The following is a 16,275-nucleotide window of genomic DNA, read 5'->3' on the forward strand; positions in this document are numbered from 1 at the left end:
TTTCTTTCAGTCATATTAATACCTAATTCCCATTTCTAAAAAGCTGTCCATTCCCTCAGATTCTGAAATCTAAGTCAAAAAACTCTCTCTCTAGGTGCCTGGCTGGCTCAGTCAGAAAAGCAATAGCGTTGATCTTGGGGTTGTAGGTCTGAGCCCCACATTGGGTGTAGACATCACTAAAAAGGATTCTGCCTCTTTATCCTAACCAACCTTCTCTCAAAACTTACTTTCTAAATTTTTTTAGCGTTTTTTAAAATGTTTATTTGAGACAGAGAGAGAGAGAGAGAGAGAGAGCACGCACGCATGGGTGGGGGAGAGAGAGGGGGGACAGAGGATCCGAACTGCAAAGAGGGCTCTGCTGACAGCTGAGGGCCCAATGTGGGGCTCGAACTCACGAACTGTGAGATCATGACCTGAGCCGAAGTTGGAAGCTCAACATACTGACTTTTATAATATATCCCAAACATTTGCTGGCCACTAGTTTTAATCCCCACCTTCAATTTGGGAGCATATGCTAAGGGCAGTTGTCTTCCACACATGATGTTCAAAAGCCACTTACAATGATCACCAGACACCACCAGAATACACATTTTGTCTCCCATCACCTGGCTGATACTTATGACTCCATTTTCAAATATTTTTCACTCAAATTCTATAAACCTATGGGAAACGTTCATTAACAACCTCACCTGGAAATCTGTGAAACAGCAAGGATTACTGTGCTTCCCTCTAATTATTCAACTAGAAGTATTTAACTACCCAGAACCTTTTTTAAGAAACACTGTAAAGTATTTTTATAATGAGTTTTACTAACACCATAAGATTTCTTTCAGTCCTTTTTTACCTAATTATGGTATTAATTAATATTAATACCTAATTCTGACTCTGTGTCATTCCCCTTAGGTGCTCCCACCTCAAAAACTAAAAGGTAAATGTAATCATCACTTACTTGTTCATTCATTCATTCATTCATTCATTCATTAAATATCTGTTGACAGCCAACTATATGCAACATATTGTTCTAGCCACTAGGAATACAGTAGTAATCAAAACAGACAAAAACTCATGCCTAAATAAAGCATAAATTCTAAGAGCAGGAAAAAAATCAACAAGAGAAATCAGCAACATATATATTATGGTAAACTATGAAAAGTTCTAAGAAAAAGTGAAGAGTAGAAAAATAAGATGTGTCTGTGCCAGTATGTACCTGCACCTGTGTTTTTAAGAGAGACAAAATTTGCATACAAGGGCCATGAAAGTACTTGCTAAAAGGGTGACACTTAAGTAAATAAATTTTAAATGAAGAAATAATTTATTAACAATCCTTCAAAACTTTACTGAAGATTTGTCTACTCCTGAGTTATACATACACAGACACATCTCCATCTCCAATTTAAATCTTGTTACAGGAACAAAAGATTAATCAATACTATTTTAAAACTAGCTTTAAAAAATAAGTCTTCTCATTACCATATCATAAATACCATTAATGTGGGTGGCAGTTCCAAGATGGATGACAAATTTAAATTTAAAAATACCCTAATTTAACTATGTAAATAGTTTAAGTAAAAACACATTACACTTTAGGATTAAAACATACCCAAAAAAGTAATTTCAAAGCATCAAATACATAACCACATTAAAATTTTACACACAAAGCCAAAACATATCACTAAACATAATACTAATGTCGAAGATTAGGCAAAACCTCTTACAGCAAGAAAAAACATAAAACTTTACCCTAAAATATCATAGGTATAATTTTTTAAATCATAGTTTACTATTAGGTCTAAATAAAAGGTTAGAAATGCAAATACATTTTTGTGACCCTAGAAATGTGTTTAAATTACAAAAAAAAATAATATAAATATTGTCATGAGAAAGATCAGATTATAAGCTTAACTGATCAATTCTAACTGTGTATATGGCAAAACAAAAAACAAGAGGGTCCTCTCCAACTTAAGAATATGTGGTAGATTTAAATAAGCTTAGCCCCTTCTTAGACATCAAAATTCTAACTGAATGGTCCAGTCATTTTAATAACATTTTAATAATGTAATGATTTGAGAACAAAATCTATCAAAAACTACTACATGGGTAATTATTTTTAAAAATTCACCAAGCAGCATATTCAAGGAACATGATTAAATAGGCATTTTAAAAAGCATAATGTTTATTTAACCACCAATCCCTTTTCCCTAAAACAGAAGTAAATGACATAGGCTAAATTTGGCCCACCCCTTGTTTGTGTGAATGAACTTTTATTGAAATACATTCCTATCCACTCATTTACATTTTGTGTACAGCTACTATTATGCTATAACAACAGAAGTCAATAGCCAAAACAGTGACAATATAGCCCACAAAGCCTAAAATATTATTTGGCTCTTTATTAAAATGTTTATCAGTCCCTGCCTTAAAAGATAGGTCAAATCTTTTATCCATATGCACAGTCTTAGTTGGGGTTGGGCCTCATCCTCACATTTTTCATTTGGGTTCCATACCAACTTTCACCAGGCTGAAACTTCTTTTTGAGGACTACTGTCTTCAGAAGTATGCAGACAGGGGATTCTCTGACTCACTGTTGAATACTAATTTGCAGTTTCTAATGTGCATGCCACTCAGCTGGAAATGCTACTGTAACAAAATTCATCTTTCAAATATTTTTCATGTCCTTGTGCACTGCTTCTAATATTTGCCTCCATATACTCTGTCTAGTTAATTACAAATCTTTTCATAGTTTCTCCTTTCAACTCAGGGCAGCAATGCTTAACATGTTCTGTAAGTTGTAATACTTGTTAAATATTAAGACAGTTCTACTCTTTGGCAGCTATTTGAAACCACTTCCTCACTAGCCATTTAATTTTTAATTGGCACCCCTTACCCTTTTAAGAATCTGTATATAGCAATTTTATTTCTAAACTTTTTGACCACTTTGGCTTTACTAACCACATACTAACCGAATTCATGGCTGATAATGGCCTCTACTTATCTTTTTTTAATCCTAGTCTTCATTGATCCTTCTGGTATCTCCTCTCAATAGAAGAGGCTTTGCTATATTCTGGGGTTGAATAAAATAAAATCAATTCTAGGCAAAATGTTACAGGAAAAAAATATAACTCTAAGAAATAGTATATTGACCTCAGATTTTTTTTCTTGATTCCACTATCAACATCTCTTTCTTTCTGCAAAACTAGAGATAAGGCCCAAACCCCCAATTTTAATATGGCAAATGATGGGTCACAAAGTGATACTACCTCAAGGAAAAATATTTTCTTTCCAATGTTTTAAATTTTTTACTCTTTTCTACCTATTACATGATATGGTATGTTTTAAAACTCAGTTGGATTTAATAGATATGAATCCAAGATTGTTACAACCTACAAATGAAATTATTTCTCATATAAAATAAAATCATTATTGTTTACAAACACATCATTTATCAAAAATGATACAAAAACACTTAAGTTTCAAAGAGCACAACCGCAGAGAGTATCCCAATGAACACAAATTGGTTAAAAACAAAGTCCTTTTTAAAAGCCTTACTGGAAAAGGAAATGCAAAATAAGTAAATAATGATAAATTTGTACTCACCAGAATTATGGCAGTAGTCCATATACTGTGGAACTTGGACTGTGAAGGCTATCAAATCTGGAGCTAAGAGAGATTCTGGCTTTCTACTCTCATTGAGCCATTTGCTACTATGAAGGTCTTTAGTGTCAGAAGGACCCTGAAGCAATGGAATCAACTTCTCTTTTCCACTGTCACCTGAGTAGAAACATTAATGAAAAAATTCTTATAATATAGGAGTAGGGGTACCTGGGTGGCTCGGTCAATTAAGCATCCAACTCTTGATTTTGGCTCAGGTCATGATCTCAGGGTTCCTGAGTCCAAGCCCCACATCGGGCTCTGACAGCACAGAACCTGCTTGGGATTCTCTCCCGCTCCCTTTGCCCCTCTCACGCTCACGCGCGCACTCTCATGTTCTCTCTCTCTCTCTCAAATAAACTTTAAAAAATATATATAGGAGTAGCTTGAGGATGCTTGATCTTAAAATATACTATCATAATATAACATTTCAGTTATATTTGGTCATTTTATCTATACATTTATGTTCTAAAAAGTAGGACTAATAAAGTTAAAAGCACTTTTAATTCTACACCAAGAAAGTCTTAATATTTAGCTAATGAATGTAGAACATTTCAGATAAGACTATAGAAGGAAACAATTTGAACATACTGTATTCCAAATATCCAGCAAAATCTGTACCTCTTTTTAAACTTACCTAGAAATTTAGGTTGCACTAAAAAACTTAAATTACAAGTAGTTTATGGAAAATATGAAATAAAGTATTGGCAGGATGAAGAACATTACAACCTTAAACTGAAAAACAGTTGTGTTATCTGTTTATTATACTAACATTTTAATTTAATTTTAAGTGTCATATATATCTATACTTCCTATCCCCCCCCCCCCCCACCACAACAGTGTAAGAGTAAACTTAATTTTCTCCCTCCTAACCATTCTCCTAACTATACAGGGGTTTTTTCCTTAAATAAAAATTAATTTATACAAATAAAAAAGTATCATCCTGGCACAATTAAAAAAAATTTTAAGTAAAAATAAAAATTTAAAACCTCTGATTCATAGGAACAATGAGCAAATTCTTGTTTCAGTAACGCTCCTTGTAAAATGCAAGGCCAATTCTCCTATACAGGCAATAAAGTTTTACACGGTCCAGCTGCACATACCTGGGGCTTTGGCACAAATTTTTATTGATCCCATGGTCCCAGAGGCACATTTGACCAATGATGTGCTGCAGTACTTCAATTCAACATTCTGGATTGAGCCCTCAAGAGTTGGCAGGGGATTCTTAGATTTCACACCTAATAAAAGAAAACTGCAAATGTACTAGCCGATTGAATTTAAATAATTTTTATACTCCTTCACCAAGGCATTTAAACTTAATTATACTTTAATTATCTGCCTCAGATGTTCTTACGGTATTTGTGTTAGGTTTCATAGTTTAGCATTTAGGAGGTGAAAGGATGCAATTTTAAAATAAATAGTCTGAACTCTCATAACTATACCTATGTAGGCAGCTTTTGATTAGTCAAGCTCAAGAAATACAAGTAAATATTTTAAACAAATATTTGCTTAAAAAACAGAACAACTTTAAAATATCATATTTGGTTTTAAAATACAGAGTAAGAGACTTATTTGTGAAACAAATTTAACTTACAAATTGAATTTCATCTGGACAGAGACATTTAATTTAAACAGGAAACATTCAGAGTAAACAGGATCCTCAAACTATCTTGGTCAGGTAGAATAAGGAGAGACAAACAAGACAGCTGGAAATAGCTCCTGGGTTAAAATACAATAGCTTAAAAGCAAAACTGACATACCATGTGCATATAAGGAAAATCAAAGGTATTCTGTATCAATTAACAAAAAAGTAGATATTAACATCTCTACTATGTGCTACTTAACAAAGGATATTGAAGCACAGAAGAGAATAATTACCATGATATAAATGGTAGGGAAAACTTAATTCAAAAGGGAAAAACTCATTTTGGCCTAACGTCTAGGTGACAATTAAAAAGGCAGAGGAACCTTAAGAACTGACAATATTGCAAATCACTAAAATGATAATAACGACAAATCCTAATCGACTAACATTTACTGAGGACTTACTCTGTGTTATGCATGTTATCCTATTTAATCCTCACAACAGGCCTATAATAAAAATGTTTATTAACCTCATTTTCAGATTAAGATACATTGGACTGCAGGAGTTAAGTTTTGCTCAAAGTTCCCCACTAGTAAAAGAGCTAAGGTGTTTAATACGATTTGATCCCATCAGAGAAGACTTTACATTCATTTTTCCTATATTCATGAACATCCACCAACATAATTTCCCTTCTTTTCTACATTCCACATTTTGATCACTTATAAACTATCATTCATCTCTGAAACTCTTTTAAGCAGAACAATGTACGAACAATTAAGAAAACCATAAATTTTCTGTGATAGATATGTTAAATATAATTCTGAAAACTTTTATCTCAACTTAAGTATGTTCAAGAAGCCCCATAATCTTCCAAGTGTCTTCCTGAGATGTAGCCCAAGAATCTGCAGTTTAACTAGCACACTACATGATTTGCAAATTACAAAACATCATCTTAAACACCTTCTTACATACGAACCCTCACTTCAGAAGGACCTATTAATTTACTAAGTTGTATGTGGTTGTTATATAAATGTGTGTTGATTGGTTGCTATTTTCCAATATTCACCACCTCGGATGTTTCCATTTCAAGTGGTACCAATTGGCCCCAGAGCAGGACTCTAAAACGTTGTGTATTTATACAGTCTTCTATAATGTTATTACATTTTTATCAGATTCTCAAAATCTATGACTCTAAAAGCTAAGGAAGTATCTCAGAAAATTAAATGATGCCAAAGTATTTATATAAACATCGTCATAGTATTAACAATAGTAACAGTAGTACTAGTTATCAGAGCACCTAACATTCACGGAACACTTACTAAGTGTCAAACACTATGTCTAGTTTATTATTTTATTTAACATCAAAACAAAACAAAACAAAATCCTGAGGTGACTATTACTCTTCCATTTTATCTATGGGAAAACCAAGACTCAGAGAAATAAGGGTTTTGCCAAGTTTCAAGTCAGAGAGTGACAAGGCCTAAATCACATTTCTCCTTGTAAGAAAGGAGGCTGAGCTACCCTACATATTTAACATCTATTGCAGTTGTGGGAAGTTATTAGTAGATAATTTACCCAGGTCTAATCATTACGGTAGATGAGAGGAATATAAAATGGAATGATATCCTCTTCTAGCCCTCAAGTGCCCACAGTGAGACTTTCATTCTATGCCAATTTTTCAAAACATATAAAGAACCTAGATAATGGTCAGCAGACAAGAGCTACTGAAAGATTCTCTCAAGGGTTGCTGATGGTGTTCAGAATGAAAAGAATTGAATTAGTTCCTGGTAGATATAAAAGCAAAAGAATATGAATATGCCAAAATGGCTTTGTTTTTAAATTATTTTATATCATTGTTTCTTGTACAGTTTACAACATTTAGGACTTATCTTAAATCACAAATGGTACAGAAACCCATGGGGGAGGGGAAGGAAAAAAATTAAAAAAAGAGGTTAGAGTGGGAGAGAGCCAAAGCATAAGAGACTCTTAACAACTGGGAACAAACTGAGGGTTGATGGGGGGTGGGAGGGAGGGGAGGGTAGGTGATGGGCATTGAAGAGGGCATCTTTTGGGATGAGCACTGGGTGTTGTATGGAAACCAATTTGACAATAAATTTCATATATTAAAAAAAAATCACAAATGGTAGGTCTTTTGTTGTTGTTTTTAATGTTCATTAATTTATTTATTTTAAGGAATCTCTATTCCCAACATGGGGCTCAAACTCGCCACCATACATCAAGGGTCACATGCACTTCTAGCTGAGCCAGCCAGGTGTCCTGACAAATGGTAGGTCTCTGTTAATATCTAATGCATACTTATATAGTACTCTTATCGGAAGAAGTTGCCTGGAACCTCTTCTGGTAAGAATCTTATATATATATATATATTATCTTGTTTTAGACTATCACGAACTTAGTTTACATTTTTATGATTACATTTCTCAAATCTTTCAAAGCTTGTTTTAAAAACTACAACATCATTATGCATAATTTCTCAAGAAAATCTTTTTTATGAAATAATTTGTTTTAAATGCCATAAGTTCAGATTTAAAATAATAAATTACAGTCATCTCTTGATGGGCTTCAACAATGAAGAAAAGCTACTAGAAAAAAATAATCTTGTTAATGAAAACCATGGACTTGGTGATTATGATATGCGAGTACATAGGTATATCCATTGTAACAAAAGTACCACTCTGGTGGGAGGTGCTGATATAGGGAGAGGCTGTTGTGCATGTGTGGGTCAGGACATACATGGGAACTAACTTCCCCTCACTTTTGCCATGAACCTGAAACTGCTCTGTAAAAAAAAAAAAAAAAAAAAAAAAAAAAAAAAAAAAAAAAAAAAAAAAAAAAAAAAAGGTGTGGGTTTTTTTTTTTTTTTAAGTTTATTTAAGTAATCTCTACACCCAACATGGGGCTCGAACTTATGACCCTGATCAAGAGTCGTATGTTCAACTGACCGAGCCAGCCAGGCCCCCATCTAAAAAAGAAGTCTTTTTTTTTTTTTTTTTTTTGAGTAGGCTCCTGCCCACAGGGAACCCAATGTGTGGCTTGAATTCACAGCCCTAAGATAAAGACCTGAGCTGAGATCAAGAGTGCATACAATGGACTGAGCCATCTAGGTGCCCCAGAAAAGTCTTAAAAAATAACCTTGGTTTCTTTCCACTCTACCTTCAAAACCAAAATTTGTAAAATGCCCAAACGTAAGCACTAGGAAGGTGGAAAGGAACACAGAGCACATTCATTGTGTCCTACATGAATGATGCTTCCTGAAAGTGTAAAAAGGAATTCTCCCCATGATGAAACTAAAAGAACAAAAGCTCTGAAACTAAAAAAGCATGGCTTTGGATAGAGGCAACATTAACTAAGTAGCAGAGTAATCACATAGCTAAAGGCGAGCCACTATTTACTATTGCTACATATGGAAGCCAAAGTTTTGTAGTTACTGTTCAAGGTATTTAAATCAGAAATTACCTGAACTTCACACAGAACTTAATTTAGAGAAGAGCTGACATGAGTCAAGAGGACAATCACAAAGATAATGACAGTATCTAGCATTTGAAATATTCCCTTCACAGAGCACTCTCGCATTCATTTACTCAAATGCTACAGTCATAGTCCACTAGAGGATGAGGAGAGGGAATCCCTAAGACACAGCAAGTGAAATATAATTTTACACTGTATACACTATCAATGAAAGGATCTAAAAATAATACTGAATTTTTTATTAGAAGTTAATATAATATAATGCACTGTTATTTCTTCTCCTTGTAGTACTTTTCTGGAAAATACCAACTTGTAACACATATTCTTAGTCCTGTGGTACACCATTAACACCAATTCTTTTTCCACCAACTTCTTGTCTGCCATAATTCTTCCATCCTCCCTGAGACCTTAACCCTCAGTGCCAACTCTCCAAAGTTCAGTAATCAGCTCATGATCACTCTTGTAACTATTAAAAGATAAACTAATGAAAATGACCCACATATCTGTGTGTATATCTAAGTAAAAGTTTAAGGAGTCAAACTCCACATAAGTTTAACTATACTGCCTCTATTAACCACCACTAAAAAACTGTTAAATTTTTTTAGAGCCTTAAACCCACAAATAAATAAAAATGAAAAAAACAGTAACTGAATAAGAGCTTATTCAAAGAGGCAAGAGCTATCATCAAAATTTTGAAAGATGAGTATTTGATGAACAAGTAGCAACAAGATGTGACTTTGTTCCATTACCCATGGCACTTTTTTCTATTCTACTAAGAAACAACTTCATCTGTAGTAACCTCTGAAAAATTAAAAATTAAAGAAACCAGGCAATTCAGAGGGCAGGAATGCAAATGAAGCTAAAAGATGAGCGGCTGAAAGTCCATCTAATAGCCATAGATCCTTTCCCCTAAACAATACAGTCATGCAACTACCCCACACTCATCCTGGCAAGACTAACAGTTCACTACGGAGAGGTTAAACCAAAAGGACTTTGGACTATGGAATATAACCAAAGAAAAGGGTGCATGTTAAAAAGAGGAAATTGTTGGGGCGCCTGGGTGGCGCAGTCGGTTAAGCGTCCGACTTCAGCCAGGTCACGATCTCGCGGTCCGTGAGTTCGAGCCCCGCGTCAGGCTCTGGGCTGATGGCTCGGAGCCTGGAGCCTGTTTCCGATTCTGTGTCTCCCTCTCTCTCTGCCCCTCCCCCGTTCATGCTCTGTCTCTCTCTGTCCCAAAAATAAATAAACGTTGAAAAAAAAATTAAAAAAAAAATAAAAATTAAAAAAAAATAATAAAATAAAATAAAAAGAGGAAATTGTCTAAAAATCTATATATAGTATATATACTGGATGATGAGATCTTTTTTTTCTTTACTCTCTAAGAACTCTCAGTGACAGACTTATAACCTTCAGGAAGGAAATGGAAGGATTTCTCTCAGTGGAAACTGGCCAGTCCAAGAAAAAAGCAAATTATACTCGTAGCTGATTATTCCCCAACAAAAAATAAGTAGCATCCAATCCCCCTACAATGACACCAGCATCAACAAGCTCCAACCTCACACACAGATTTAGTAATTTATTCGAAATATAAAGGATTATCAGATATGTGGAAATCACTATAAGAGGCAGAGATTTTAAAAAACAAATAGAAAGCTGGGGTAAACCAACAAAGCCAAAAACAAAACTCTTAGTAATAATAATAATTACCATCCTCAGAGAGAATACAGAAGATACAACAAAAATAAGATGTTTCATTAAAATTTTCAAAGAAAAAAATAGCCCTTAGAAATTAAAAATATGTTAATTCTCCTTAAATAGAAAAACTGGAAAAAAAGAGAGTTGAAGAAATTTACAGTATAATAAAACAAAAAATCCCAAGAGATTGAAAATGGGACATAAATGACAATAAAATGAAAGGATCATCACAAACAAGCAAATATCTAAAAATCAAAAGTTGCAAAAAGACTACTGAACAAAATGGAGAAAATAATCAAAAAAATAATTCTAGATTTCCCCAACCAGTAGAACGAAAGTGTCAACTTACAAAGGTATACCATAAATCCATCAAAACAAATGAAAAAGCATACCCAGAGAAGCCCACCACCTGTAGAGAAGTTCCTAAAAGCTCTGAGGTAAAAAAGCAAAACAAAATAAAAATAGAAACAGATGACATACAAATATACAACATACAATCAGAATGGCATCAAACTTCTCAAGAGCAATAGTAGAAAACAAGGAGACAATAAAGCAATGCTTTTAAAATTCTGTAGAAAAATTATTCCCAACCTACAAGTCTACAGACAGCCAAACTATCAATCACATATGAAAGCAGAAGAAACATTCATCAGACATACCAGATCTGAAAAACAGCTTACTTCGTCTGCTGGAAAGATAACTATGAAATTGTGCTCCACCAAAAACAGGGAGTAAATCAGGAGAGAATCACATATGTGAGCAAAGAAACAGGGGATCTAACATAAGAGAAAAGAGAATTCCCAGGACAATGATAAAAGGCAACTTCAAGATAGCTCTCTAGACTAGAAACAAATAGAAATTGAAATGAGAAAAAAAAAGTACACTAAAAGAATAATGAGTACACCATCAACTGATGAATGGATAAAGAAGATGTGGTTCATAGATACAATGGAATACTACTTGGCAATGAGAAAGAATGAAATCATTCCATTTGCAACAACGTGGATGGAAATGGAACGTATTATGCTGAGTGAAATAAGTCAGTCAGAGAAAGACAGATATCGTGTGTTTTCACTCATACGTGGATCTTGAGAAACTTAGCAGAAGACCAGGGGGAAAGGGAAGGAGAAAAAATAGTTACAAACAGAGAGTCTCTGGAGAGAGGCAAACCATAACAGACTCTTAAATACAGAGAACAAACTGAGAGTGGTTGGGGGGGAGGGGAAAATGGGTGATGGGCATTGAGGAAGGTACTTGTTGGGATGAGCACTGGGTGTTGTATGTAAGGGATGAACCACAGGAATTTACCCCAAAAACCAAGAGCACACTTTACACACAGTTTGTTAGCCAATTTGACAGTAAGTTGTACTAAAAAAAAGAAAAAAAAGAAAAAATTCCATTTTTATTCATCAAAAAAAAATTAAAACTAAGGTATTTGAACTACTGAGAGAAGACAAGCTTCTGTAAGAGTTTTGGGGAATAATAAATACATAGAACACTAACCAAATTTTAATAGGGCAGTTATTAACTCCAAGAACAAAAGTTGCACATGTAAAAATTATTTACTGGTAGTATACATTACAATTCATCCATATACAGTCATAATATGTTAACAATGAATCTAAATTTAAGCAAAAAATATCTAATAATTGGATTATTTAGGAGGAAAAAAAAGCCTAAAGAGAGAGACAGTCAGTGAGTGTCAGCCCTAAAAGCTAAAGCCTCTTTGGTAGGCACAATAATACCACCCCACTACCCCCTACTTACCCTCTCCAAAGATGTCCACATCCTAAACCCAAGATTTGTGAATACTGTATGTTACCTTACATGGCAAAGGAGAATTAAGGTTGCAGATGGAATTAAGCTTGCTAATCAGCTGATCTGAAATAGTGAAATTATCCATTATCCTGGTGGACACAATATAATCACCAAAGTCCTTAAAAATGAAAGGAAGGGGCAAAAGAGGAGAATCAGAGAAAGACATATAATACCAGAGGCACTGTTACAGTGATGTTGCTGGCTCTGAAGATGAGGGATGAAGGTCACAGACCAATGAATACAGGTGACCTTCGAAAGGTGGAAAAAGGAAACAGATTATGAGAAGCTTGCAATAGGAACACAGCCAAGCTGACACCTTGATTTTAGTATGAGACTTATTTCAGACTTTTTAAAAAAAAATTTTTTTAATGTTTATTTCTGAGAGAGAGGGACAGCAAGCGAGTAGGAGAGGGGAAGAGAGAGAATTCCAAGCTCCACACTGCCAGCTCAGAGCCCGTCACCCGGCTCGAACCCACAAACCATGAGATCATGACCTGAGCCGAAACCAAGAGCCAACACTTAACCGACTGAGCCATCCACGCACCCCTCATTTCATACTTTTTAATTTTTTTTAGTGTTTATTTATTTTTGAGAGAGAGAGAGTGAGTGAGTGAGTGTGCACGAGGGGGATAGGGGCAGAGAGAGAGGGAGACACAGAATGGGAAGCAGGTTCCAGTCTCTGAGCTGTCAGCACAGAGCATGACACAGGGCTTGAACTCACAAACCATGAAACCATGACCTGAGCTGAAGTAGGACCCTTAACCGACTGAGCCACCCACATGCCCCTCGTTTCAGACTTTTAAACTACAGAACTGTAAAGGAAATAAATTTATGTTGTTTTAAGACACTAAGTTTGTGGTAGTAGAATGTACGTAGGGGCACTTGGGTGGTTTGGGTGGCTCGGTTGAGCATCCAACTCTTGATTTGGGGCTCAGGTCATGATTCCAAGGTTGTGGGATGGAGTCCCACATCAGACTCTATGACAAGAGTATAGCCTGCTTAAGACTCTCTCTCTTCCTCTCTCCTGCTGCCTCTCTCCCCACTACCTCTCGCTCTCAAAAAAAAAAAAAGTTTAGAATTAATGTAGATTATATCTACACATGGAAGGTAAGAAATCTGTGATGTAAGCATTTTATTTAGAAATTTAGAGGTAGGGGCGCCTGGGTGTCTCAGTCGGTTAAGCATCCGATTTCGGCTCAGGACATGATCTTGCATTCTGAGGGTTCAAGCCCCACGTCAGGCTCTGTGCTGACAGCTCAGAGCCTGGAGCCTGCTTCCGATTCTGTGTCTCCCTCTCTCTCTGTCCTCCCCCTGTTTGTGCTCTGTCTCTCTCTCCCTCTCTCTCAAAAATAAATGTTTAAAATAAATTAAAAAAAAAAAGAAATTTAGAGGTAAATACTTAAGAATAAGTTGAAGATGACTGCCTCTATAAAAAGCAGTGAAGATGAAAGGGGCCCATAGGACTGTAATTTTTGTTAGAAGCCATATACAACTCTAATTTAATAAAATAAACCAAAATGTCACTCAGGACACTCAAGCAGCCATGACACATGCTAGATACACAAAAATAATAACAGGAGAGTAAACCAATAAAGTCTTCTGAAAGAGGGAAGAGATAAATTCTTTTAAAATACGCATTGAAGGGACAGCCATTTTAGCAGAGCTATTAAAAAACATTACACAGGGGCGCCTGGGTGGCTCAGCTGGTTAAGCGTCCAACTCTTGATTTCAGCTCAGGTCATGATCTCATGGCTCCTGAGTTCGAGTCCCACATTGGGCTCTGTGCTTACAGTGTGGAGCCTGCTTGGGATTCTCTCTCTACCCTTCCCCACTTCTCAAAATAAATAAACTTAAAAAATTACATAAAATAAAGTAGGAAAGAGCTTCCAAATAGTTGATTTATAGTAAAAGGTAAGCATTTATCCTTTCAGGGGAAGAATAAAGGAAGAAACTGAAATGAAAGACTGATCACATGAGAAGATAGGAGAAGTCTGAACAGGAGTGGCCTGGTAGGCAAGGACAAGTAAGATAGAACTAATCAGCTTTCTTGGTACATCTAAGACTCAATAGGTGATAAAGACTGAAAATGGCTCCCAGTTATAAGCAAATAGGAGACGCAAACTTTAAAAGATAGCGATTATTTTGTTATTGTTGTTGAGGATGATGATTTTGTTGCTTCTACATGGAAAAACAAATAAAGTGACATTCCAGACCTGGGTGAAGCCAAATTATCTGTGTAAAAGTCATTTAATATTTTCAACAGAATATAAAATAAAACCACTGAACCACATCCAATTAAATAGCAAGAAATAAAAAGTAATCTCAAAAGTGTAGTGCCCAGTGATAATCAGGTGACAGAAGTGAACTTTAAATATTAACAAGGAACAAGTCACGAAGTCCTCCACAGCAACAACTTTTCATTGTTCCATCCTCACTTGCATCTCAGCAATCCCTCCCTGTCCACATTGCTATAAATACCAGCAAAAAAGAAAATCAACAAGCATTTACTGACCAACATGTATCTACATATCAGCTTCTTTTTTTTTTTTAACATCAACAATGGCAATATACATTTGACAAGACTCAGTTTCATACTGAAAGGATGAAAGAGACACCTTAATTTAAAACAATAAACTTTCGTCACTAAGTTTATGACTTAATTCTTAACATAAAGATTAACAAAATTAAATTTGCTTCTAGCTTTAAAACTAGGAATCAGAGTCTCACTCCTACATATCGTTGTCATACTAAATGCATGCATTCTTGGAAAACTAATCTGCGTTATTAAGAATTAACCTGCTCCTCCTCCTCTTCAAGCTTACATACTTAACGATGATTGTCCTATTGTGTCATAACTGCAAGTGTGGGAATATGGACATTTCTGTGTATGAGAAACTAGAAGAAAAAACCTTGTTATTTGAAAGGGGGTGGAAGCAAAGTACTGAAGAACTTCCAACTTCTGAATATAGTCTGACAAGAAGATTCAGTAACTCATTTTGATTGGAAAGAGGAGGGTCACTAAATTGTATGGGCCTAGTAGAACAGAATTTCAGATAGCACAGTGCCTCAAATAGAATAGTTGTTCAAAACCAAGTAATTTACTTTATCCTTGACATCTTCATTACCAAATAAAGGAAACTAAAATATTAACATTAATGTTGGCAGATAATGTCGTTAATTTCTTCTCCCTTGGGTTGCTTTTAAATATTTGTTTGTCTTGGGGCGCCTGGGTGGCTCAGTTGGTTGAGCGTCCGACTTCAGCCAGGTCACGATCTGGTTGAGTGTCCGACTTCAGCCAGGTCACGATCTCGCGGTCCAGGAGTTCGAGCCCCGCGTCAGGCTCTGGGCTGATGGCTCAGAGCCTGGAGCCTGTTTCGGATTCTGTGTCTCCCTCTCTCTCTGCCCCTCCCCCGTTCACGCTCTCTCTCTGTCCCAAAAAAAATAAACGTTGAAAAAAAAATTTTTTTTTTAAAATAAAATAAATATTTGTTTGTCTTTAGCACAGTGGGATTTCACGACAATGTATCCACTTAAAGATTTATTTTTCCTGTTCAGGAGTTCTGATTCTTAAAACTGAAGATTCACATCTTATATCAATTTTGGGGGTTAAAAACTCTAAATATTCGCCTCTCTCCTAGTCTCTCTTCCAGAGGATCTTAGTAGATATATATAGAATCACCTCATGCTAGTGTCTGGATTTATTTACCTGTATCTCACATTTTCATCTCTCTTCTCAGTGCTACACTCTGCATAATTTCTTTGTATCCACCTTCAAGTTCACTAGTAGTGTCTTCGGCTGTTTCTAATCTGCTATTTATTCCATTCAGTGACTTCTAACTACAAAGATTATATTTTTCTTTTTGAAATTCTTTAGTTTTTATGGACTACATCTGTGCTTCTTTCATATTTTCAAATTCATCTTTTGCTTCTGTAATAATTTTAAATACTGCCATTTTATACTGTCTCTAACAATTACATTGTGTGAAAATTCTAGGAATCTAAATTGGTCATCAGAGATCTCTGCTAAATCTTGCTCTTGA

The 16,275-nt window shown here is 35.3% G+C and overlaps 1 protein-coding gene across 2 annotated transcripts in view; it reads right to left on the reverse strand.

Moving 5' to 3' along the window:
* Window positions 1–16,275, reverse strand: part of VPS13B (vacuolar protein sorting 13 homolog B) — an 806,197-nt gene that overhangs the window by 556,964 nt on the left and 232,958 nt on the right. For both annotated transcript variants that reach the window (XM_047088880.1, XM_047088879.1), the window contains exons 18-19: window positions 4,752–4,886; window positions 3,595–3,768 (exon numbers count right to left, since the gene is read on the reverse strand). In XM_047088880.1, the coding sequence (XP_046944836.1) occupies window positions 3,595–3,768; window positions 4,752–4,886 (309 nt within the window). The remainder of the gene's footprint in view (window positions 1–3,594; window positions 3,769–4,751; window positions 4,887–16,275) is intronic.

Source organism: Lynx rufus, unplaced genomic scaffold, assembly GCF_022079265.1.
Source record: "Lynx rufus isolate CCGP_SWC_20201006 ecotype Redwood Valley unplaced genomic scaffold, mLynRuf1.p SCAF_26, whole genome shotgun sequence".
Lineage (NCBI taxonomy): Eukaryota > Metazoa > Chordata > Mammalia > Carnivora > Felidae > Lynx > Lynx rufus.